The 21,159-nt window shown below is 42.1% G+C and overlaps 1 protein-coding gene across 1 annotated transcript in view; it reads right to left on the bottom strand.

Annotated features, from left to right (window-relative positions):
* KIF26A (kinesin family member 26A) overlaps positions 1-21,159 on the bottom strand; it is a 78,258-nt gene that overhangs the window by 3,949 nt on the left and 53,150 nt on the right. Inside the window, exons 5-11 of the mRNA XM_009328331.1 lie at positions 12,666-12,875; positions 10,589-10,682; positions 9,849-10,111; positions 9,414-9,597; positions 8,955-9,114; positions 7,070-7,232; positions 3,138-6,522 (exon numbers count right to left, since the gene is read on the bottom strand). Coding sequence (XP_009326606.1) covers positions 3,138-6,522; positions 7,070-7,232; positions 8,955-9,114; positions 9,414-9,597; positions 9,849-10,111; positions 10,589-10,682; positions 12,666-12,875 — 4,459 coding nt within the window. The remainder of the gene's footprint in view (positions 1-3,137; positions 6,523-7,069; positions 7,233-8,954; positions 9,115-9,413; positions 9,598-9,848; positions 10,112-10,588; positions 10,683-12,665; positions 12,876-21,159) is intronic.

Raw genomic sequence — 21,159 nt, forward strand, 5'->3', positions numbered from 1 at the left:
TGAGTCTGTTTTGCCCGTGATGGTAATTGGTGAACGATCTCTCCCTGTCCTTATCTCGACCCATGAGCCTTTCATTATATTTTCTCTCCCCTGTCCAGTTGAGGAGGGGGAGTGATAGAGTGGCTTGGTGGGCACCTGGCATCCAGCCAAGGTCAACCCACCACAAGGTGCTAAATACCAGCAGCTGTCAATGACTTTGTGGGATTAGGAGGCATTCAGAAGGCAGCAACCAACCAAGCTGCAATTTGAGCCACCTCTAATGTGGAGGCCTATCACCACCGATTTGCACCGGCACTCAGAAGCTCAGCGCATGACAAAACTCACCAATTCCTCAACAGGAAGGCTCCCAGATTTACAAACAGCATACTGCCACCTTGATGCATCTGCTAGGGCTCAAGTTTCATGAAGCAGAGACTGACTTAGGTCTTTCAAAAATGCTGGTACTTTTGTATTCAAGAGTTGGCACTTTGGTGTCCAGCATTTTTTGCAATTATAAGTCTTTCTTATTCTCTAAAAGGCTGACCTTTACACTACATATGTCAAGGATGAGTACATGCACAGAGCTGGTCAGGCAATGTTAACAAGGCTGCAGTCCAATCGCTAGGTAAACAGGAGGGCTGAAGGCCACCAGAAACAAGCTGAAATGTCACATGGTAGCACTAAGTATAAGCAGCTTTTGGGTGACTGGTGACAATAAATTTAGTGCCTAATTTCTTCCTGTTATTGAAAGCCAACTCAGAGGTAAGGAGTCTTATTTCTTCTGGTCTTCTTACAAAAGGGAGCACATCAAACAGGTAAGACAGTGCTGCCAAAATAACTTCTGGGCTGAGACCTCTACAGGAGAGTGAAGTGCAAGTTAAGGTTGTCAGGTAAGCCCTGTCACAATCTTCAACATGAAACAGAGACAAAATTGCAGCAGGTACCCCCAAAGCAACACACCTCCATAGATACCTGAAGAGTTACCTGCTTTACATATTCTTAAGAAAAACATCCCTAATTCTTCATTGCATCCTTGCCAATTTCTAAGTAACAAGAACAATCACAACGGGAATGTTTTGGAAAGGGGAAGACTTGATTCTCATTCTACACCACCTGTTCATCATTCTCACAACCCCAATTCATTTAGCCTGAATCACCATTATAGTCCTGCCTGCTGAAATCACCCGCTGTAACTCTGATCCTGTAACCACTTTGGTGACAGCAGGATCCCTCTGAAGAGGACAGATGCAGTCAAACACATATACTAAGCAGACAAACTTCATATCCTTTCACTGTACCAGCCAGGGTCAATGTCATTTCTCCAAGGATGAAGTTAGAGGATAAGGGGAAGGTTTCCAGTGACATACATGGGAGTAGGACCTGTCCTTAAATCCAGAGACTGCATGACTCCAACACAGTTTGGAGCAACGTAAGCTACTCCAAGAATCTCTAACAGTTTGCAAAGATTACAATATATTTTAGGCCATTTGTAAGAAATTTGTAAGAAATACTTCATGAACTTCCTAGGAAACCTCATTTCATGTATAAAACACGTTATTACCTCTAAGTCTACAGCACTCCAAAAAAGTAATACATAATTTACTGACATAGAGCAATTTCAATTGGAAAAAGAAATAGTTCGTCATTTTTAAAGACCTTATAAGCATTTCCTGGGGCAAAAACAAATACAAATCCATCAGTGGGTAATGCCTTCTCAATATGTGTGCAACTTATACAGCTGTTAATATTGATTTGTAGGAAAGGTTTAAGAGGTTGATATGCTATGGAAAGAGAACTGCAGCAAATATTGCACTAAGTTTCCAAAATGATTTATCACCTGCTGAAGCAACTCAGTTGCTTTGACCAGAAAGGACCATGAGATCTAAGTCAGTTTAACTCATTTGGTTTTACTGCCAGAATCGAGCATCATGGGTGTCTACAGGGATTGCAATAATTACCGCTTTCCAGCCAAAAGCTCAGATTCAGCGCATTGCTGATATTAGTTCCTACTGTATTTCCAACAATTGGTATGCTTAGCTTGCTGAATGAGGCTGCTGGTCATTAGCTACATGGCACCGATTGCCACCGATTCTTTATGATACTACAGGACTTCAACCTAGATCAGTAAAAATGAATACTGTAACAGCAGTCATATGAGCCTGATTTTGAACCTGGCTACAACTAGTGGCACTTACATGAGCACCACCCGCGAAAGCAATAAGGAAAGGCACCGGAGAGCAGGAAAGGGGACCTGGCTCTCGTACACCCACCTTTGTATGGTGTGGTCAGACATGTCTGCCTTGGCACAGTACATGAGCCGGAGCTACCTCTTCTGAGCAACTCCCCCCAGTCGGTTTCCTATTGCTTATAGTATCCACATGTACGCTCTAAAATTTCTTTATAAAAAACACTATTACAGTGCAATACAATAATTTTGCAATTAGCTGGTAGCATTAACGTAAGAGTCACCGCATCTTACGTATGCACCCTACTGCTCTGCCCCTAAGCCTTACCTGTGTGTAATCTAACGCACATTCAGCAATCCTCATTAATTCACAAACACTCTCCTCCCCTCCAGGCCTATTCCCTTGTTTCCAAACTACAGTCCCAGCCCATCTCACTGAAATTCCCTCACAGACGCCTGGCAGCAGAGCTCCTCCTCTCCTCACTGCCCTTCTCTCACCGGTCTTCCTTGACACTCACTTGATCCTCACAAAAACTCATCAGTGCCCACCCAGCACCCTCACTCTTCCCAACCCACCCATAACCCCCTCCTAGTTTGGGCTGCCCTGATGCCGCACTCGCTGCCTATGCTGCTAAGGGAGGAAGGAACGTCTCCCGGTCCGCTGGCGGCCATCTGCTGCCTCCTCCCTCGCAGGGAGGCTGCCGGCGCCCCGGGGCACCCGGCGCCTCTCTTGCCCTCTCCGCCGCAGCACCTGTGTCACACCTGCAGCTTTGAAGTGAAATAAATGACAAGTAGCTGCTGTCACAGCGGTACGTGCACACACGCAAGCACATGCAGGCAGTCCACCTCCCTGCTTTGAGTTTCCCCCAAAATGCCTCTCCCTCTCTGTCAGAGACGCCATGAAAACCCCTCATCCTCAGGGATGCAGTGGAGCACCAGTGGACACCTGGCCACCTTCCCCTTCATTTCTTACCTGTTGATCGTTTCTTGGGGGACTTGAGGCTCCTCATCCGGCCCGGAGACGACATCCCGCTTTCGCTCATTGAGTCGTGCGCCGAGGAGGCGCTGCCGGTGGCCTCGCTGTCCCGAATCATGCTCTCGTAGCCACTGCTGCCCCCACTGTGGTAAAACAGAGCCGTCCTCCCCATGGCCGGCGGCAGCTCCCCGCTTAGGACGCTGCTGTTGTCACTGCCATGCCCACTGCTGTACCGCTGAGGCCGCCGGGGCGCCGTTATCTTGCTGTATGGAGATGGCAGCACCGGGATTTGCGATTTCTCGTCGCTGAGGTTAATGCCACTGTCATTGCCGCTGTCGGAGTCGGTGGAGCCTCGGAAGTGGCCCACCTTGGCAGAGCCGCCTGACACCAGCTCGTTCACACGGCTGTTGGCTGCCCTCATGGCCTGCTTGGTCCCCATGATGGTCCCTCGGCTGGGTTTGCCGCTGACAGGCTGCACAGAGCGGGGGGCCACCTTCCCGACGGGGGCCGTGCCAGAGCCCTTCCCTGCAGGCTGCACCAGGGACTTCACAGAGGAACTGAGAGACTTTGACCCGCTGACAGAGAGGCCCCGGTTTTTATTCCCGTTTGCTTGCACCTTCTGGTTAGCTGTGAGTTTTGCCTGGCTGTTTTTACCGGGCGCAGGGGCGGTGAAGGGCGGTGGTAAACCCACACCAGAGGCAACAGGGGGGACCCCCAGCCTGGGGACGGAGCGCCCTGCCCGGCTGTTGCTGGTGCTTCCATTCTCCCTCACCATGCTTGCTTTGGACCCAACCGACGTCAGGCTGTCGCACCTCTCCAGGGACATGTGGCTACCATAACGGTGCACAGCTTCACTCTTCGACGCCTTCACCTTTAAGCTAGATGTCATCTTGGGCAAAGAGTGGTCACCCTTCAGGTTCATTTTGCTGCTGGCACTTTCGCTGAAGTAAGACCCAGCTTTCAACCGCAAATCTGCTTCGTCTTCAGCCTTTGGCGTGGCAGCTCTGGCAAAGTCCAGGCCAGAGGTTTTTCCCCCACCATTACCCAGACCAACAGGTTTCTGCTCCAGGCTCGATTTGCGTACAGGAGGTGTTGGCGGTGTTGGACCACCTGGCCTGGGCAACATGGTCGACTTCTGTGGCGCACTCTTCTTTCCCAGTGACGATTTCAAGCTGCCAGTGGCCAAGGGACCATCCGAATTCCCTCGGGTCATGGCCTCCGACAAAGTACTGTTAGTGTGCGACACTGGCATCACTCCCAGCGTGGTGGCTCCTCTCTTCAGCTGTGGCATCTTCATCACAACTTCTGACTTCTTTGCAGCTCCACTGGAGGATTTGCAGGCCATTTCGCAACCATCCACAACCCTCTGCGAACAGGCGAGCATAGTCTGTGACTTTGTTGGCCTGGATGCTGCACCAAAATACTGGGCAGCTTTTCCTGGCTGCTTCTCAGTACCAAACGCGTGAGATTTTGGAGACAGCAATGAGTCTGCAGGTTTTGTGTCCAACTGATAATCGGTGCGCAACAGCCAGGGATCTTCAAATATACCATGTGGATTCTGCAGCTCTTTATAGCTGAGGACAGTATTATTGTGGATTGAAGACGAGGTAGTTTTTGTTTTCCTAGGAAGACTAGAATGTATTGTTTCTATCACAGGCGTATCGTGAGAATTACTAAATTTTATTTTTACGGGCTGATCAGTGACACAAAAAGCACTTTTTATCTGAGATGCTTTGGTAGTTTCAGAGGTTTGAAGGCTTTTGCTGATGCCTGAGGACAGCTTGCTGGAACTCAAGCTCTCACTCTCCAGTTCAGAGAAGCAAAATCCACTGTCGTTCAGAGCGCTTTTCAGGGGGACAGATAAATGGGATGAATCCAAGTTGAAGGGTTCCTCGGACTTATTACAGCTGTAAGATGACTGTGCGACAAAACTGTCACTAGACTGGGCTCCATCACTTTCAATTGTACAGATGCTGACTTCACTAAGCCACGAACTGATGGAGGAACGTCTGCTGCTGGTAAAGGGATCCTTAGCAAAGGGCACAACAATATCAATATTTACACCAGTAGAAGTCTCCTGTGAGGTATAAGCATCAAACTCATCATTTATGCTGCTGATAATACTGACCGGCCTCGAACCCGATGCAAGGGCCTGAAGGGAGCAGTCGCTGTTAAAGCTAATGATACTGGAAGGTCTTCCATTATCCATAATCCCGCTAATGGATAGTTCTTCCACCACAGTGAAAACAAGCTCATCCTCTCCATTCAGCTCAACAGGCTGCTGCAAAGTCACCGTGGTGGTTAGTATATCCCGATCAAAACATTTCCCTCTGAATGCTGATCTGAAGCTGTGTACCTCTATCGCACCTGACTGATTCTGGGCATTGCTACCAACCAGAAACGTGCTTCCTACGGGGTTTTGCTCAGGTTTGTTTCCCATCTGCTTGCTCATTCCCACAGGAGGAGTCCGGACTGCATTGCTATTGTCCAGCTCCAAATTCTCAGCTTTGGAGCTCGGTACGTGCTCTTTCTGCTGTGGAGGTGGAGGTGCTGGGCTTGGCAAGGGTCTCTTCACGTACAAGGACTTTTCCTTAATGACACATTCAGCTGTGGCCTTATGCTGCTCCTGATTCCTTGAAGGGCTACACCTTGAGGACTGCAGGGAATCGGTGATTGTCTCTCTCTCTCCCTCCAGTATCGAGTCTATTATTTTGTTGTCAGCTCCTCTCTGTGGCTTGGAAAGCTCTGTTTTCAAGTGAGGTGTGCTCTTTTCATGACAATTGCCATTGCCAGCCCTTGGTGCAACAGCCTGGAAAGGAAGGTTATGTCCTTTTTTGGGAGATGCAGTTTCTTGTGGAACTGGTTTCTTAAATCCTCCAGAAGGAGAAGATATTTTTTCCTTTATCAGCTTAGACTGTGCATTTTCTGTACCTCCGGCGACTGGACTACAATTGGACACAACAGAGATTTCTCCACAAGCAAATTTGATGGGTTCCTCACTTCCATCAATGCACTCTAACCTTTCTTGTAGTTCAGCAAAAGTGTTGCATTTAAAATGGTCCTTGTCAGAACTCCTACCAATAGCAGAATTGTCTTTACTTCTCTTCTTGTTTAGGGATGGGATTATGGGAACAAACTCTGGAGGACCTTCATTATCTGTCAATTCCCTGTCAGACAAAGCTGCACCATTGGGACCAACATAGATGACAGTATCACAAGACTGTTCACTGCTGGAGGAATAATCAGGATCACTAGATAGACTCAGGACAGGAAGGTCAGGGTCAAGGGCAACAGTTCGTGGGTGGAAGGGTCGCAAATGGGGCGGTCTTCGGACATGTCCTTCTTCACATGAACTCTCTCCTCCAGACGAGCTGGATGCATACTGCAAATGATAAATAAGGGGAAAGTTATTAATATGAATTGATATACAAGTAATATATATGTACATATAATTGATTAAAAGGTCAGGTTTGCTATATGCTCTGTGCTTTGTGTATACTATCACAACTACATCTAGTGGAAAAATGTTAGAGTGTGAATTAAAATGACAAGGTCATGCTACATAGATTTTACTGTATTAGGAGTAATATAACAATCACATCTTTTCAGATAATTTCCATTAAATATTATGCATTGCCTTTCTCCTCAACAGTTTTCTGTTCATTCCTTATTGGTTTTTAATTAATACAAATAGGAGCTTTTGAGATAGTTCCACATATAAGCAAAGAAAGAACACGTGTTTGTAACGAGAAGAAGGGAATTTCAGGATTAAGGATTGGGGGCAGGATGATGGCTCGGTGCCAAGTCATTTGTCAGTTCCTCTCCTGAGCTTTTATGCATTTACCGCCAAGAAATCCCATGTTCCCCCACCGAGAGGTTAGGAAAACTCATTTTAAAATGAATTAGTTTCTGCTTGTTTGTGAACCAACCTTGGATTTCTTCTTTCTCATTCGGTGGATTCGTGATGCAAGCTGAATGGTGGTGAGAGTTTCTGCATAATTAGCTGGGGAGTCAGAAATATGCGCAATCATAGTAGTTCTGCAGTTGATGTTCCCAAGCGATTCCCTCAACAACATTGTCAACTTGTTGTCCCTGTGTATCAAATGAGAACACTAGGATGGTTTAAAGAAATCACAATCATTTTTTGCAGATTTTTACACCACAAGCTGTGCTTTCACTCTCATAGGATATATGCATGTATGGTACATATAGATAAGAAATATGCTCCTATTATTTGACCACACTTAAAACGTGTCTAAATGTACACATACAAAGATACCAATATTTTAATTATTTATCTGCCTGTGTATTTGCAGTATGGTAGTCATTCTATTTGTTCCTTAGACAATTGTAAAACAAATTATTGATAACTAGTTTAGTTATCTCAGGTTTAGCTCATATTACCCAAAAAGCTCATGAGTGCTGTATTTTTAGCTGAGCAGACTTAGTACCTGGATAACTAAGCCCTGTGAGCTCTACACAAACAATTTTGATAATAAGAAAAAAATAAGTCAACAGAAATGGTAAGAAATCTCTAAACAAATATAACAATGTTAGATATCAGAAAGATATTATCAGTGCCACCCCAGCTAATCTAGTTTCTATTATGCCTGCTGTGCTCTGCTCTGACATAGCAAATGGGAAGCAGAATTTCTCTCTGAAGGCTTTCCTGGTGATGCCAGTCCTCCGCCATGGACAGCAAAGCTGACAAGACAGGTGACCTTTTGTCCTCCACTGGTCTCCAGGACATCTCTCCCCAGGGTTCCCTGGAGGCTGCTTCCTATCGCCCCACTGAGCTGGCCCAACATGTGGGAACTACCGTCACGTCTGCTCACTAAACCATGGTCAGTGACAAAGTTGAAGATCTGCCCTTCCCTATTCTAACCCATCCATCCTCTACTCCATCCACAAACTTAGCAACTAGCCTGAGGAAATTATCTTTCTGCCTAATACAGAAAGAAAGAACACCTGTTTGAGATGCAGCACTAGATAAATATGTGAAATGACATGATTGATAACAATGGCACAAAGTTATAACGCATGAAGACAAGCAGCAATTAAATTTAAGGACCGAAGGCCAAGTTCTGGTAAGGGTGTTTACAATGTGGCTGTTGTTTTTAAGCTGGGCTCCCCACAGGTGTGTTTGACGTAATGTTATTGTCAAGTACACTCCACAAAGGAACACACCTAAATGTTTGCTTCTGCTAAACAAATGTGCAACACGGTGGTCTTCTTTTTTTTTTTAATTGAAAAGATGTATCATTCAAAAAGGCATACAGAAATAACAACCTTTGATGACTATACTTGATAAACTCTCCAGTATTCTCTGAAATTTCAATACCATTTTTAAATTTGGAAAAAGGAGAGAAAATCCTATGAAATTTTCATGAAATTGTTCACTAATGTCCAGCTGGCTGAGATCAGTCTAAATTCCAAACCCAGGAAACACAGAGGAGATAGAAGGAAAGAAAACATTTTGGCCATTTTGCCCTGCTTTTTTCAACAATCAAACCCTCCCCAACATTCCACCCAACTTAAATATATACCAATATGCATATAATTTTTGGCCATGTAATTAAGAATTTCATGTTACTACGTGACATTTTAAAAGTTGTGTGTATGTATATATACGTATAGACAGGTAGATGAATAGATTTATCTGTAACAAAAAAGTGACCTTAAAAGAAGACAGACCCCTCTCTGACAGAACTTCCTTTAACTTCATCTCAGGTAAAGAGTAAATTGTTGATGCAATTCATTGCTAAGGTAACACCAGCCACAAATTTAAGATAATGCAGACAATAATTCACTTACTTATATGGCACATGCTTAGCACCATTAATTAAGGCCAAAATTACATTGCCCAGGGCAGAGAGAGACAGACACAGAGAGCCTCCTCCATCTCGGCTCTTGCTCAGCACTTTTTCACAGCTCCCTAGATCAATGAGATGCAAACGGCTGCGTCCTCCAGACACTAAAACAAAACGGGGAAAAACAGTTGTACATCACATTCTTGCATGGACTCAAGCCAAACTTGGTATTCAAAATGTATTCAAATGAAGAAAATAATGAATACAGCACAGGATAATGACCAAATTAAATATTAATAGTGAGGAAACCAGATATTAGCCACAGCTACCAAAGTTAAAGGTGACTCGACTGGCTTCAGGGTTCACTTCATTTCTTCTTTTTTAAGTTCATTGCAAATTATTGTTTAAACTAACCCCAAACCACGTCATTTAAAAATAAGCAGTATGGTAAGAAGATTCATACTTCCTCCTTTGCCACTCTTCTCCATGCGATACTGGTATATGTGAAGAGTAAAAAGCATATGTGAATTCCTCCTATCTTCTTCCTCACATTCCGGTTTGCTGGTACTTCTGGCAGCAATTGCAGCATCAAGGAAAAAGGCAGCTTTCTCTGCTGTCGGGGCCCTTAGCTCACTTTGGTTTTGAAGCTTGAATATAAACAAGAAAATGACTAATTAGCACAGGGGCATTTTTTATTATTATTTTGTGCTGAACTGGCTAAATCTTCAGGGCACTAAAAGAAACAAACATGTACACCATGGGAGAAGGGCTTATAAATTAAAAGCAATAAATTTTTTTTACTGTCTTAAAAGTTGTCATAATTGTTGCCAGATAAAAGGAAATAAAAAGCAGAAGAAAGTCAGGCTCAGAAAAATCTATGTTGCGACATCCATTATACCTGGGTTCCACATATTGGATCTTCTCTCAGATAAACCCCGGGAGACTGGCCATCCTGAAGGCTGCCAGTGGCTACTTCAGCTAACAAATCCTTAAGGTTTTCATCTTTGCCACTGATCTCCACAGCAGATACTCTAATAGAGAAACGAGTCCCAGTTTTTTCTTTACGTTCATTGATTAATTTGAAGAGCCAAGAAATTGCACAGGGGATGATACCAAGGCTTTGTGTGGAGTTATCTTTCCCAATCATGGTAAAAGATTTTCCTAGAATGAAAAGACAAACATGAACTTAATTCACCTTTCTTGTACGAGACAATGTCTCTTCATATCACCATTGTACGTTACAGGTAATGCCATGCGCTGCACAGATAATGGGAAAGAACAGATGCAAAAACGCAAAGTATTTAGTTATTAATCCATTACTATTAATTCAACTGGTTTTGCAATTTTTGTAACTCAGACCCACAGCAAATTAACATTAAAAACATCTCTGATCTTTGATTTTCATCACAATGCCCCTATATAAACTTGCTCTTGAATAAGCTAATCTGATGTTACGTTTTACCTTTTCAAATTAAAACTTACAATCCCAGTGTAGAAATAAACCATGATAAGTTTGCAAAGCTAATTAAAAAGAAATTCTAATCTATTCATATACTCCAGGTTTATTGTTCCAGGAGCTGACAGCATGTAATTACCAGACTGACATAGTAATTAAGTGTAACGAATTTGGGAGCTCACCAAGCTTGACATGACCAAAGCAAAATATGCAACCATCTGCACCATTCACAACAGACTGGATTACTTCTGCTACTGTTCCAGAGCATACCTCAGCCTGAAAGAAAGATTGGAGACAAATAAGTAAAAGAGCATATACTGCTATGGTTTTTACTATTCTTCTGTAATGAAATGAATGACTCAATATTTTTGAGGCGCAATATTCTCCCCGTTTTTATGGCATCAGTCCTATTATTTTAGTAACTATGCTATCTTAAAAAATAATAAAATATGCTACTACAGCCTAAAATAGTTCTCAATTCTATTAAACCAATTCTCTTGGAATATTGATTCTATGACTAATGTAGCAAACCGAATGCTATCCAACCAGGCTTCCTGCTGGTATAATAGCTTAGCCAAGGCTATTCAGCAATAGTAGCAACTCCACTGAAATTAAGGTACTCAAGAGTGCTCACAGGAATTAAAAAGACATTTATACTGAGAAAATGCATTAAGATCCCCGAATAAGATTTCATAGTATCACATTTTCCTCTTCCAGGGGAAACATCATCATCAGTAAAGAACTTGCTAAAATATTTGAGAGTACTAAAACCAGTTTATCCACATCAGTGAAGGTTTCAAATATATAATAAGATGATCTATTAAGTACAGCAACTAGGGGCAGGGGAGAGGGTTGGTGTAAATATGTAACTACAGTGAAATGATAAGGCTCTGTTTGCAGGTGCATGGCAACAAGCTTGCCTCGAGCAACGACGCCTGCACAGAAGTGGCTGCGCTGGCCAACGTCACCCAGAAAAACCACAAACAGGCCACCCAACAGACCCACCACAAGGACCTGAAAGAGCCTAGCCCAAACCAGGGGTCAACAACCTGAAGGACCGGTGCCAAAACCAGCAGAGAAGCAGGCTGTGACCGGCCACCTTGCAGCAGGGCTGGCAACGCAAGTAAGAAAAAGGCACTTCCAGTTCTGGACTAATGTTGGGATCACTGTTGCGTATTTCTGCACAAAGATGCTGTTTGAGCTTATGGAGAATCTTAAAACCAGCCTCCTGGCGCGGTTATCATTGCTTTAGGCACTGATCTGTGTGGGAGGTTATTCTCCATCTTTAGTGCTTGGACCTAATAGATATTTTCATATCTTTAGTTTAGGACCCAAAAAATTAAACAAAATCCTAGGAGAAGATCTGAGGGTGGGATTCTGAACTAGATCTTGTCATGTTTTCTCAACATTAATATACCATTTTCACCTTGAATGTTTTGTGTTTTATTTTTCTTTCATCAAACCCTAATTTTTTTCAGGCAGTTCAAACTTGAAGTGGTTCTTCATACTCTGTTTAATTTTTTTCCTCTTTTTAAAGTTGTTCTAGGATCCTTTTTCTGAACCCAAGATTTTTCCCAGAAGGAAATTTCAGGGTGAAATTTCCAATCTCACCGAATATACTGCAGCTCACAATCCTCTCAAATACCAGCCATCCTATTTGTGTATCAGATTTCAGGTCTGGGGCTACTACTATACAAACACACCCTTTTGTAGGGCAAGAGAAAGGCATGCACCATCAGCACCACCATCAAGATAAAATAATCAGTCAAAAACACAGTATAAACAAACTGGAAAAGGCGAGGAAAATATAAAAGCTCCCTAACTGTTTCAGTATAGCAATCCCATGGGGTTAGCTGTATCTCTTCTCCTAACAGCAGCATTTAGTTTAACATTAAGCACACGTTCATTTCCCACTGAAAGCAGTGGGGAAGGACTTCATTTCAGTGACATCAAACGGGTTAAAACCTAACTGGATGGAAAAGCAAATTTCAAATTGGTTGTGTGTCTTTAACAAGAGAAAATGCAGGAAGATAATTTAGTCGGCAAATCCATCTCCCCAGCTACTACTCCTTAATTTTACATCTCGACTAAACTGAAAATATAAGAATTTACCCACTTGTCTATTAATTACCATGTTTTTTCCAGGCATTAAGGCAACTCATTCAAATAAAATTCCCCAGAAACAGAAAGAACTCTTAAGGCAATCAAATGCAGTGGCCATGAGAAGACTCAGGAGGTTTATGCAAGTGACTCCAGTACCTGCGAAGCATCCTGGGGGAAAACCGCATCAAAGGCAAACATCTTTGGGACAGCAACAACGCCTCTCCTGTGACCTGCATTGGAAGGCCCACTTGCCGCTGGATCATAAAACGTGATTTGCTTTTTTCGCGGGTCTACCTTTAGAAAGGACATGGATTCGGATGTTTCATGTGCTCCTTGAGAGGCACAAATCCTTACCATCACTTTCACCTGCAAGAATTCAGAAGAAAGCAGCAACTTGAGTTCCCAGCTACAGATAAACACATGCAAAGCATTCTTCCCAAACCTACTCCTCCTCCCATGACACATTCATTTGTAATATTTAGGTGTGTCAGAACAACCGTGGGACAATACCAGAGCCAGATTTTCCAGCCTGGTTTCCACCCTGGGGTCTTCACTCAACTAGCTTTTAAAGGTGCACTTTGTCCCTTCAGTTGACTCTGTTCCAGTTTTACCATTTCAATTTATAAATGTCTGATCTGCAGGTATAATCCACTGTAGATGTAATACCATGCCTAAAGAAAAGGAAACTCTAGTCTGCTACCTTTCAAGTACTTGATGTGACCGAAAGCACAAACCGATCCACTCTGAAAATCAGTCTGAATAACACAAGGCTCAAACAGCTAGTGCATTCAAACTGAACTAAATCTAGAAACTTTCAATTCCTGGTTCACGTTCTTCTAATAAAAAGGTGCTTCTCTTATAGCCTTCCCAGGCAGACGCTTTTATGCTGTCATTGCTAGCCTCTTTGGTGGGTAGTTGCAGATTTAATGGGAAAGAAGGGAAGAAAAAAAAAGCATTAAAAGGTCAAAAAGCTTGAAAAGAAACCACTCACAAAGTACATTTCTATTGCAGCATTGCAAATGCTGATTTCCTACACACGCCATTTTAAGACAGCATTTTTAGAGAGCTCAGACATGTGGGCTGTGATTTCCAAAGCAGCTTATGGGAGCCAAGTGACTGGGTCTCACTAAAGTTCAGCAAAGGCTGCACACCTGCTTCTTTTAAGCTTCCTGGAAATCATACTCTTTGAAAAACTGTGAAATATTGCCTCACACCCACTTACGACCATTTATCCTTATGAAATGCTCCCAGGTCAGAACCAGCGTGTTTTATACACCTTGCACTGAAGTAAATGACTATTACAGGCACAGTGAATCACTCTGCCGATCTTCAATTCTGCACTGCCCAGCAGATCAAACTTAAGAGAAAAGCAACGCTCAGCCAGAGTGACTTTCCATGGCTGATAGGAAATGTTTCAATAACAAGCTGAACAACAGTATTATCTCCTTATCCAACTACCAGACAACTTTCACAGCACCAGTGTTAACCATCTATTTTCACTGGGTGAAAAGCCTCCATGGCCGTAATGCACCACAGCCAGCAGAGGTGGAACAATTTACACCCGTACTCTCCAGAGCACCCATTAGGAGCTTCATCTTCTGCAATGCAACTACTGACCCACAAAACACCCACTCCTTTTACAGCACTTGCACTTGATTTGGAAGGGGAGTGACACGTAGCAACCCCTCCGCTGCAAATCACCAGGTGAACCCTCCAAACACAGAGCACGCAGTCACTTGCTGATCTGAGTCAGGCCCATCTCTAGCCCTGAGCTGGATGTTGCATGGGGAAGCCGGGTTGGCAAGCATCCGTCTCTGATAAAGAATGATCCTCCTTTTCAGTAACTTTTTATTGCTAAATTTAACCTTAAAGCTGCCAGAACAATTTGACTCCTATATACTATGTTCTGAGAACATTATTTCATTAAAACGGTGTGCACTTATTACACTGACACATTCTTTGTGTCTTTTAAAAAAAAATGCGCCTTGCAGTCAGCACTTCCCCGTCATTCCTGTATCCAGAGAAATAATGGCAAAGGAAGACCCAAAGCTGAAAAACTACTTCAGCAAAGCACAACATGGGAAATGCAGACAACGAACAGAGACCAGAGCAGGCTGAGCCACCCTCTAGGACTGCCCCTCATACCAGACAAGATGACAAGGTGATGGCATACACACCTGCACCCAGTGGGTGCAAGCAAAATGTAGTGTCCAAGCCAGGATGATCCACAGCAGACAGGTGGGTGCAGCAGCAAGCACCATGCTGAACTGTCCCTGCCTTTATCAACTGGGGAGGGTGGGTAATTTGAAGATTTCGTTTAGGTCCTCAACTGTTTCATTTCTCCTGCTCCTACTTCCTACAGGGGCTAAGCTACACACAGGCTTCCCTGCACAGTTACTCAAGCATCCTAACAGAAAATATTTTCCAGAAAGCGGCTATAAAAGCTTTTCCCCAACATTTTTTCCAAACAAAGAGGTTAAGAAACAACCGACCCCTCTAGCAAACGCTTTCTTTTCTTTCCCCTTTCACAGTGATATGAATATGAAAATACAGTCCCAGAAAATATAGCAAACCTTAGAATAAATGAAACAGCCGCTTCAAAAGCAAAGTGCATCAGAGGTGACACACTCAAGGCTCTTTCCCCATAAAAGCTCCATGAAGCCAGCTTTGTGTATTAGCCTGCTAGCTCAACCTTGACATGCTACCAAGGTGCTCAGAAAAATAACCTCCCTCAGGAAAAAAAAAACAAAATACTTAAATATATATAAATATAAATGCCCACTTCAGGGTCGCTTGATTAAAATGAATTTTAAAATATACGCTGTTTTCAAAGCACTTCTCTAAACAGTCCTTTCTGTTCTCTCTTCCACCTATTATTAGATTATAGCAGCCAGAGCTTGGATAAGAGGAAAATTGGTTTGCTCCTGACCTAAACAGCAAGTTACCTCCATCAGAATGTTGCTCCCCTAAAACAAAGATGGCTTCACCCCCAGAAAAACCTTGTGTCTCAAATCAGTTTTTTGAGACCACCTCTCTGAAGCAGAAAGATACTAAAATAGCTTCCCATAATGGATCAGATCCCAAACTTAACAGGCCTCAAGGGTCATCTTCATTTTTACAGTGGAAGTGAGCTTACAAGACAAATGGGAGGGGAAAGAGAAAAGCAGCTCAAGGGAGTTCCTCTTTTAGCATTTTGTGTATAAAAGCTGATTTGCAGAGTAGAAAAACACTGATTTCAAATTTAGTTTCTCTGCCCACTAAATCTATCTATAAGTGATGCCTACCAGATATTGTAGGGTTAGGATGTGTCACACTCATTCATGATGCTGCGCCAGACTCCGACTTCACTCGGAAATGAAGCGGAAATGCTCATGAAAGTACCAACAAGCACAAAGATTACTCAAACGTATCCCTTCACAACAGCAAAAACTAAGTGCAGGCAGATCCCAACTGCATGCACATGCTTCTAAGTACGTAAAATAAAGGTTTGGTGTTACCTGTTTATTCTTCTTACACTTCTTGCCCTCCTGTGTTTCAGGACCAATCTTAAGTGACAGGTTTATATTCTCAGCTCTGAAGTTCATCCCAGTACTCTTCTGGGATGAGTACAGCAGACAAAGCAGCGTACTATAGAGCCAGCATGGTTCCTGCCTTAAGGATGAACTTAACTGCATCTTTTCCTGGGTGTCTTTATCTAGTTCTCATACAAAAGGCATGCTCACCTGTAGACATAGCAATGTGCAGTGCAGGAAATCATCCAGATACAAGGGCTTGCAGTGAGGGGATTCAAGAAAACGTGGGAACCTGCAAATCTTAAAGTAACTTTGGCCCGTAACCAGGGAGCATAGCAGCAATACCTGCACTGCACTCTAATGCTTTTATTTGCTTATGAAAATGAATGACTAGAATTGAGTACAAGAACATTAATTTCAGGCCCACTCAGGATCACACCCTCTGTGGGCAGTTATTCAACAACATGGCCAGCTTTCTGGTGGTCAGTTCCAACTGCAGCAGTACCAGCTACTGGCAACGCTTGCACAAAGCAAAGAAAACAGAAGATAAGGAATTTAAAGGAGAATGAATGAAGAAATGGAAGAATAAGACAGGTCTGAAAGAATAAGAATAGGACTGGGAGGGGGAAAAAAATAGAGAACTAAAAGGAATAGTGGGGCGGGGGAGAAAGAACAAAAAAAAGGAAAGACAATACAAAAATGGCGATTCCGGAAAAGTAATCTCAGGCTCAGGGCATCTCTGCCCTGACCACTTTTAGATTCCTTTAATGAGAGCTAAGATGGCACATCCTTCTTGCGATGGGGGTGACCCTTCCTGCTAGAACCAGGGATTTTTAGTAACTCCTTTACCCACCCCCCCTTTTGTGTATTTCTTCAATGTTACAGAAAGATGCAGAGTAAGAAAAATAATTACAAGTGGAAGTTTATCATTATCAAAGATATGAGGATTTGTACATAGACATTCATACAGACATTGAATATTGGATAGAGGCTCCATTTTAATGAGGATGTTGATAGAAAAAGAGGATAGGTTTGTATTTGAGTTCAATTTCTGCAAACAAAAATAAACACAAACATCACAATACTTGCACATTATTAACATTTTTCTCTGTGCCTGAAGAAAGCCTAAATCATGCAAACCACTGAAGTATCTCATTAATTAACTGACTCTAATCTGGTGGGTTTTGTACACTGGGGGTTAACGCTCAGCTGCTGAACTTTCCAAATTCATGTTTCTGCAGGAACCAGGAGGTCAGCAAAATTGCTGAAGGAAACCCTATTAAAATCAAAAGTGTTTGGGGAAAGAAGATGTCAAATACATCCTGAATACGCCATTAAAAGATAAAGAATTTTAAAAGTAAATTAAAGAGGCACATAATTTGAAAAAGCCCTAGAAATGGGTGGCATAAGGTCAGAGGCCCAGCCACCCAGCACAATGGGTGTAATTTTAACCTTCACTGGCAAGTATGGGAGAGAGATTCATAGCAATCAAGAAATTTTTAGTCTTTTTTTTTAAGTTTATCTGTCTGTCAGCCTACAGTGGAAGTCAGGGAAAATAAAGGCTATAAAAGCAAACATCTGCAAGCTAGAATTCATTTGCTCCAGCTATGTAAGGGCAAATCCAGTGGATGGATGCTGTAGCAGAAAAACAAAAGTCATACAGCAGTTTTCTGCACGCATAAAGAATTTTAAGGGAGACAAACTGGCAAAGGGCAGATTTCTGAATCTCCCCTGTGTGGAAGTCAATGGCTATGTGGAGGACTGTGGGGCTAAACCCCATACAGTTTCAGAAATATCTGATGAGACCACTAGAGAACAACAGAACCACATAGTACACTCAAATATCAGTAATATGTTGGAGCCCTGAGCTAAAACTCTAGACCTTGACATCTCGGACCCTTATGAAAGTCAAATATAGGTGCATATTTAATAATTCTGACCTAAACAATGAAACATCTTGGAAACTGAGGGATGCACATCCTGGCTGGTACCTGCCCTTCCTCCTCCATTGCTACTGTCTACCCCGTTTCACACCTAAGGGTCACAAGGAGAGACCTTCTGCCCCATCACCACGTGGCAGTTGCTGTTCCCACACTGTGACCTCCTCCAGGAGCGTTGTCCCCACGTGCCCCCTTTGTGCACACTCGTGATTTCCAGACCTCCCCCTGCATACTGAGCCAGCTGGAGTTGAGGAGAACAGGACAAGGCAGTCACAGCAACCAAAATAATGGGCTGGCTGCAGGACTGGTCAAGATAGTACAAAACATCAAGCGTATGTCAGTGTCAGAAAGCAGGATTGGAATAAGTAAGAGACAGACCAAAAAGCCATGAAACCCAAATTTCAAAGCAACTCTCTGACATGAATGTGAGACTGATGGCTAGAGGCAAGCTAGCAGTTTTATCTAATATAGCCCATATATTTTGGATATGCTGAACTGAATGGAGCTACAGCAAAGCCACGCATCAATGAACACAAAACTCCTCCAAGACCAGTGAGGCATGCGTCGTCCCAGAAGAAATCACGTCCAAGGCTGAATTTGTAGAGAAAAGAGACAGTGATAACAGAGAGAATGACACAATCCTACACAATTTTAGACAGAAACAGCCAGGAGACTGAGACAGTCAGGTTCACATTGATTATTACCCCATAATCAAAAGAGGTGGCAGGGTTATCAACTCTGAGACCAGATGAAGGGGAAGGACAGTCTCACACTTAAAGAACCAGAGGATTTGGATTCTGTTCCTAAGACTATCACGGACCTCTACTACATGTTTTAGACAATGAATACAAAAAATATTATATATATTTCAGAAAGTTGGTCATTCATCTTTTAGTGGAGTAAAGGGTGCCAAATACTCTATGCAGTTTAATTTGGGGCAGACGTGTAGACAGAGAAGACTCCACTAATTCACTAAGTAATGACTAGACTCCATGGCATTTTGAATGCTGAGGAAATTAAGACCCTGACCCAGCCAAGTATGTTAGCACAGGCATAGCTGTAACATATGGTACCTCCTTTGAAATCAATGGATGTGCAGTGTTCGTGTGTTTATAGTGATGCTTTGTTAGCATTTGATGCTTATATAGTTGTCAAGTTTCAAATTAGACAGAATGAGAAGGAAAAAATAGAAGGAATTAATTAAAAAGCATGTAAAATTTTAAAATACGTGCACTCAAGCCTTTTTTACTAAAATAAATTCTGACTTTATCTGTCTGTATTTTGGGAAAGTGCTGGCACTGTACTGGAATCCATTCTAAAAATGCTGGTCATATTCTGCATTACAGCAGTATCATAATCCCTAAATGAACAAGCAATTTGGTCTTTAGCAATAAATGTCATTATATCAAATTTGAATGGACACTAAATATTCCCTGGAAACACACATCCTTGACAGGAATCGTGCAGCCAGGAAGTTAATTTTGTCCAATGTTCACAAAATGGCGTATAACAGCAGGTTAATTAAATAACTATGTTTAGACATCCACCATTCTGAATTAAGATTTCTCAGCAAGAAATTACAAAGAATTCACATTCAGTTGAATAAAGACCATTTTCCAATGAAATCACTTATTTTTCAACTACAGTGTAAATCAAATTACAAAAGTCCTAGTTCAGAGCCAATATTTTTCATGGATTTAATTGTAACTGACAGATATATAACCCTTGCTAAATTGGTTTACTGTGGGTAGTTCTTACAAGCCTTTCATATACTGCCACTGCCAATGGATGGCAAATTTATATGCAAAATTGCCATGCTAGCATAGACCATCTAGCTCTCCTGGGAGAACCTAAAAAAAAAAAAAAATCACTTCTGTATTGTACTCTATTAAAGAAGAATTGATTCTCTACTCCCAGGAGACATGAAGAAAACTATTTCATTTTTAAAGGTGAAAACAAAGTAGAAGAAATGGTGTATTTTTATCTAATTTTTCCACATTTTTGTTTAAGCAGTTCAAGGCATTTCAGCAGGGATGATGAACCTTGGATGATACAGGACTACATACATGGATAGAAGAGTACTTAGTATGATGCATGATTTATATCAGAAATAACACTAGTCATTAGGAAACAAGCAGCAATAAAGATGACAAAATTAAGTACCTATTTGCTATCCATCATCAAACCATCATAAGAACCAGTGAATGGGACATACAGCACACTTAAGAAAACCCTGCATGATCAGTAAATCATATTAGCAGTACCTTAGCTATGGCTTGGTAAAGCATAAACGAAAGTACATGTCTAAAACACATAAATGGAGACCAATATGTATATACCTGTCCAAGAAACATGCCTGACAATTCAGGTTCTCTTTAAATGCTCCACTTCAATTGTCTCATATAGGAGGATTCTGTCATTCTAACATAAAAAATTGACAGGATCCTTGGAAGAGACAAGCACTTAAAGTTGCTGTTGTAAATGATGCAGTATTATAAAGAATGAGCTGAATAGAACCCCAGAAAAAACATTTTGCATGAAAAAGGCTTCCTACCAGGCTAAAGAAAAATAGCAAATTAGAATGCTACACAGCAGCCACTGTAAAAAGGATGTCTTTTTTAATACCACAATATGATAAATTATCTTAAGTAGCACATTAATGTCAGAAATTGAGCATAATCTAACTTCTTTCCAGTGACAATATTAAATGGCTTTCAGACGTCTTTCCTACTATTCTGACATTAAATTTAATAACACCCAGAGAGACCACAAAAATGATTCAGTTACAAGAATCATACTGTACTGGATCATTGCCTTTTAAGTAGGATTCAGCTACATGATTTGGACTCTGATGTTTTTGGCACATTCAAGAGAAAGGTATGAAATTTGCTACATAACATTTATCAGTAGTGAGCAAAATTCCTTTCAGTATCCAGTTTGCATTGGTAGTGGGATTTTCCTTTGTGCATGAGATCTTGTTATTGTTGATTATATGAAAAAACGGTCCCAGATAGGCCTACAGTTCTAAATTTTAAATTTTTTTTTTTTTTTTTTTAAACTTTTCCCTTCTTGGTATTCCTGAACATGGACAAACCCTACAAGCACCTGTAGAAGTATATAACATTTTGCAATCTTAGCAAAGAAAATTAAGCAAAAGGCTTAATCAAAGATTTGTATCACAGGACAAGTCCACATACC

Source organism: Pygoscelis adeliae, unplaced genomic scaffold (assembly GCF_000699105.1).
Source record: "Pygoscelis adeliae isolate BGI_AS28 unplaced genomic scaffold, ASM69910v1 Scaffold130, whole genome shotgun sequence".
NCBI lineage: Eukaryota > Metazoa > Chordata > Aves > Sphenisciformes > Spheniscidae > Pygoscelis > Pygoscelis adeliae.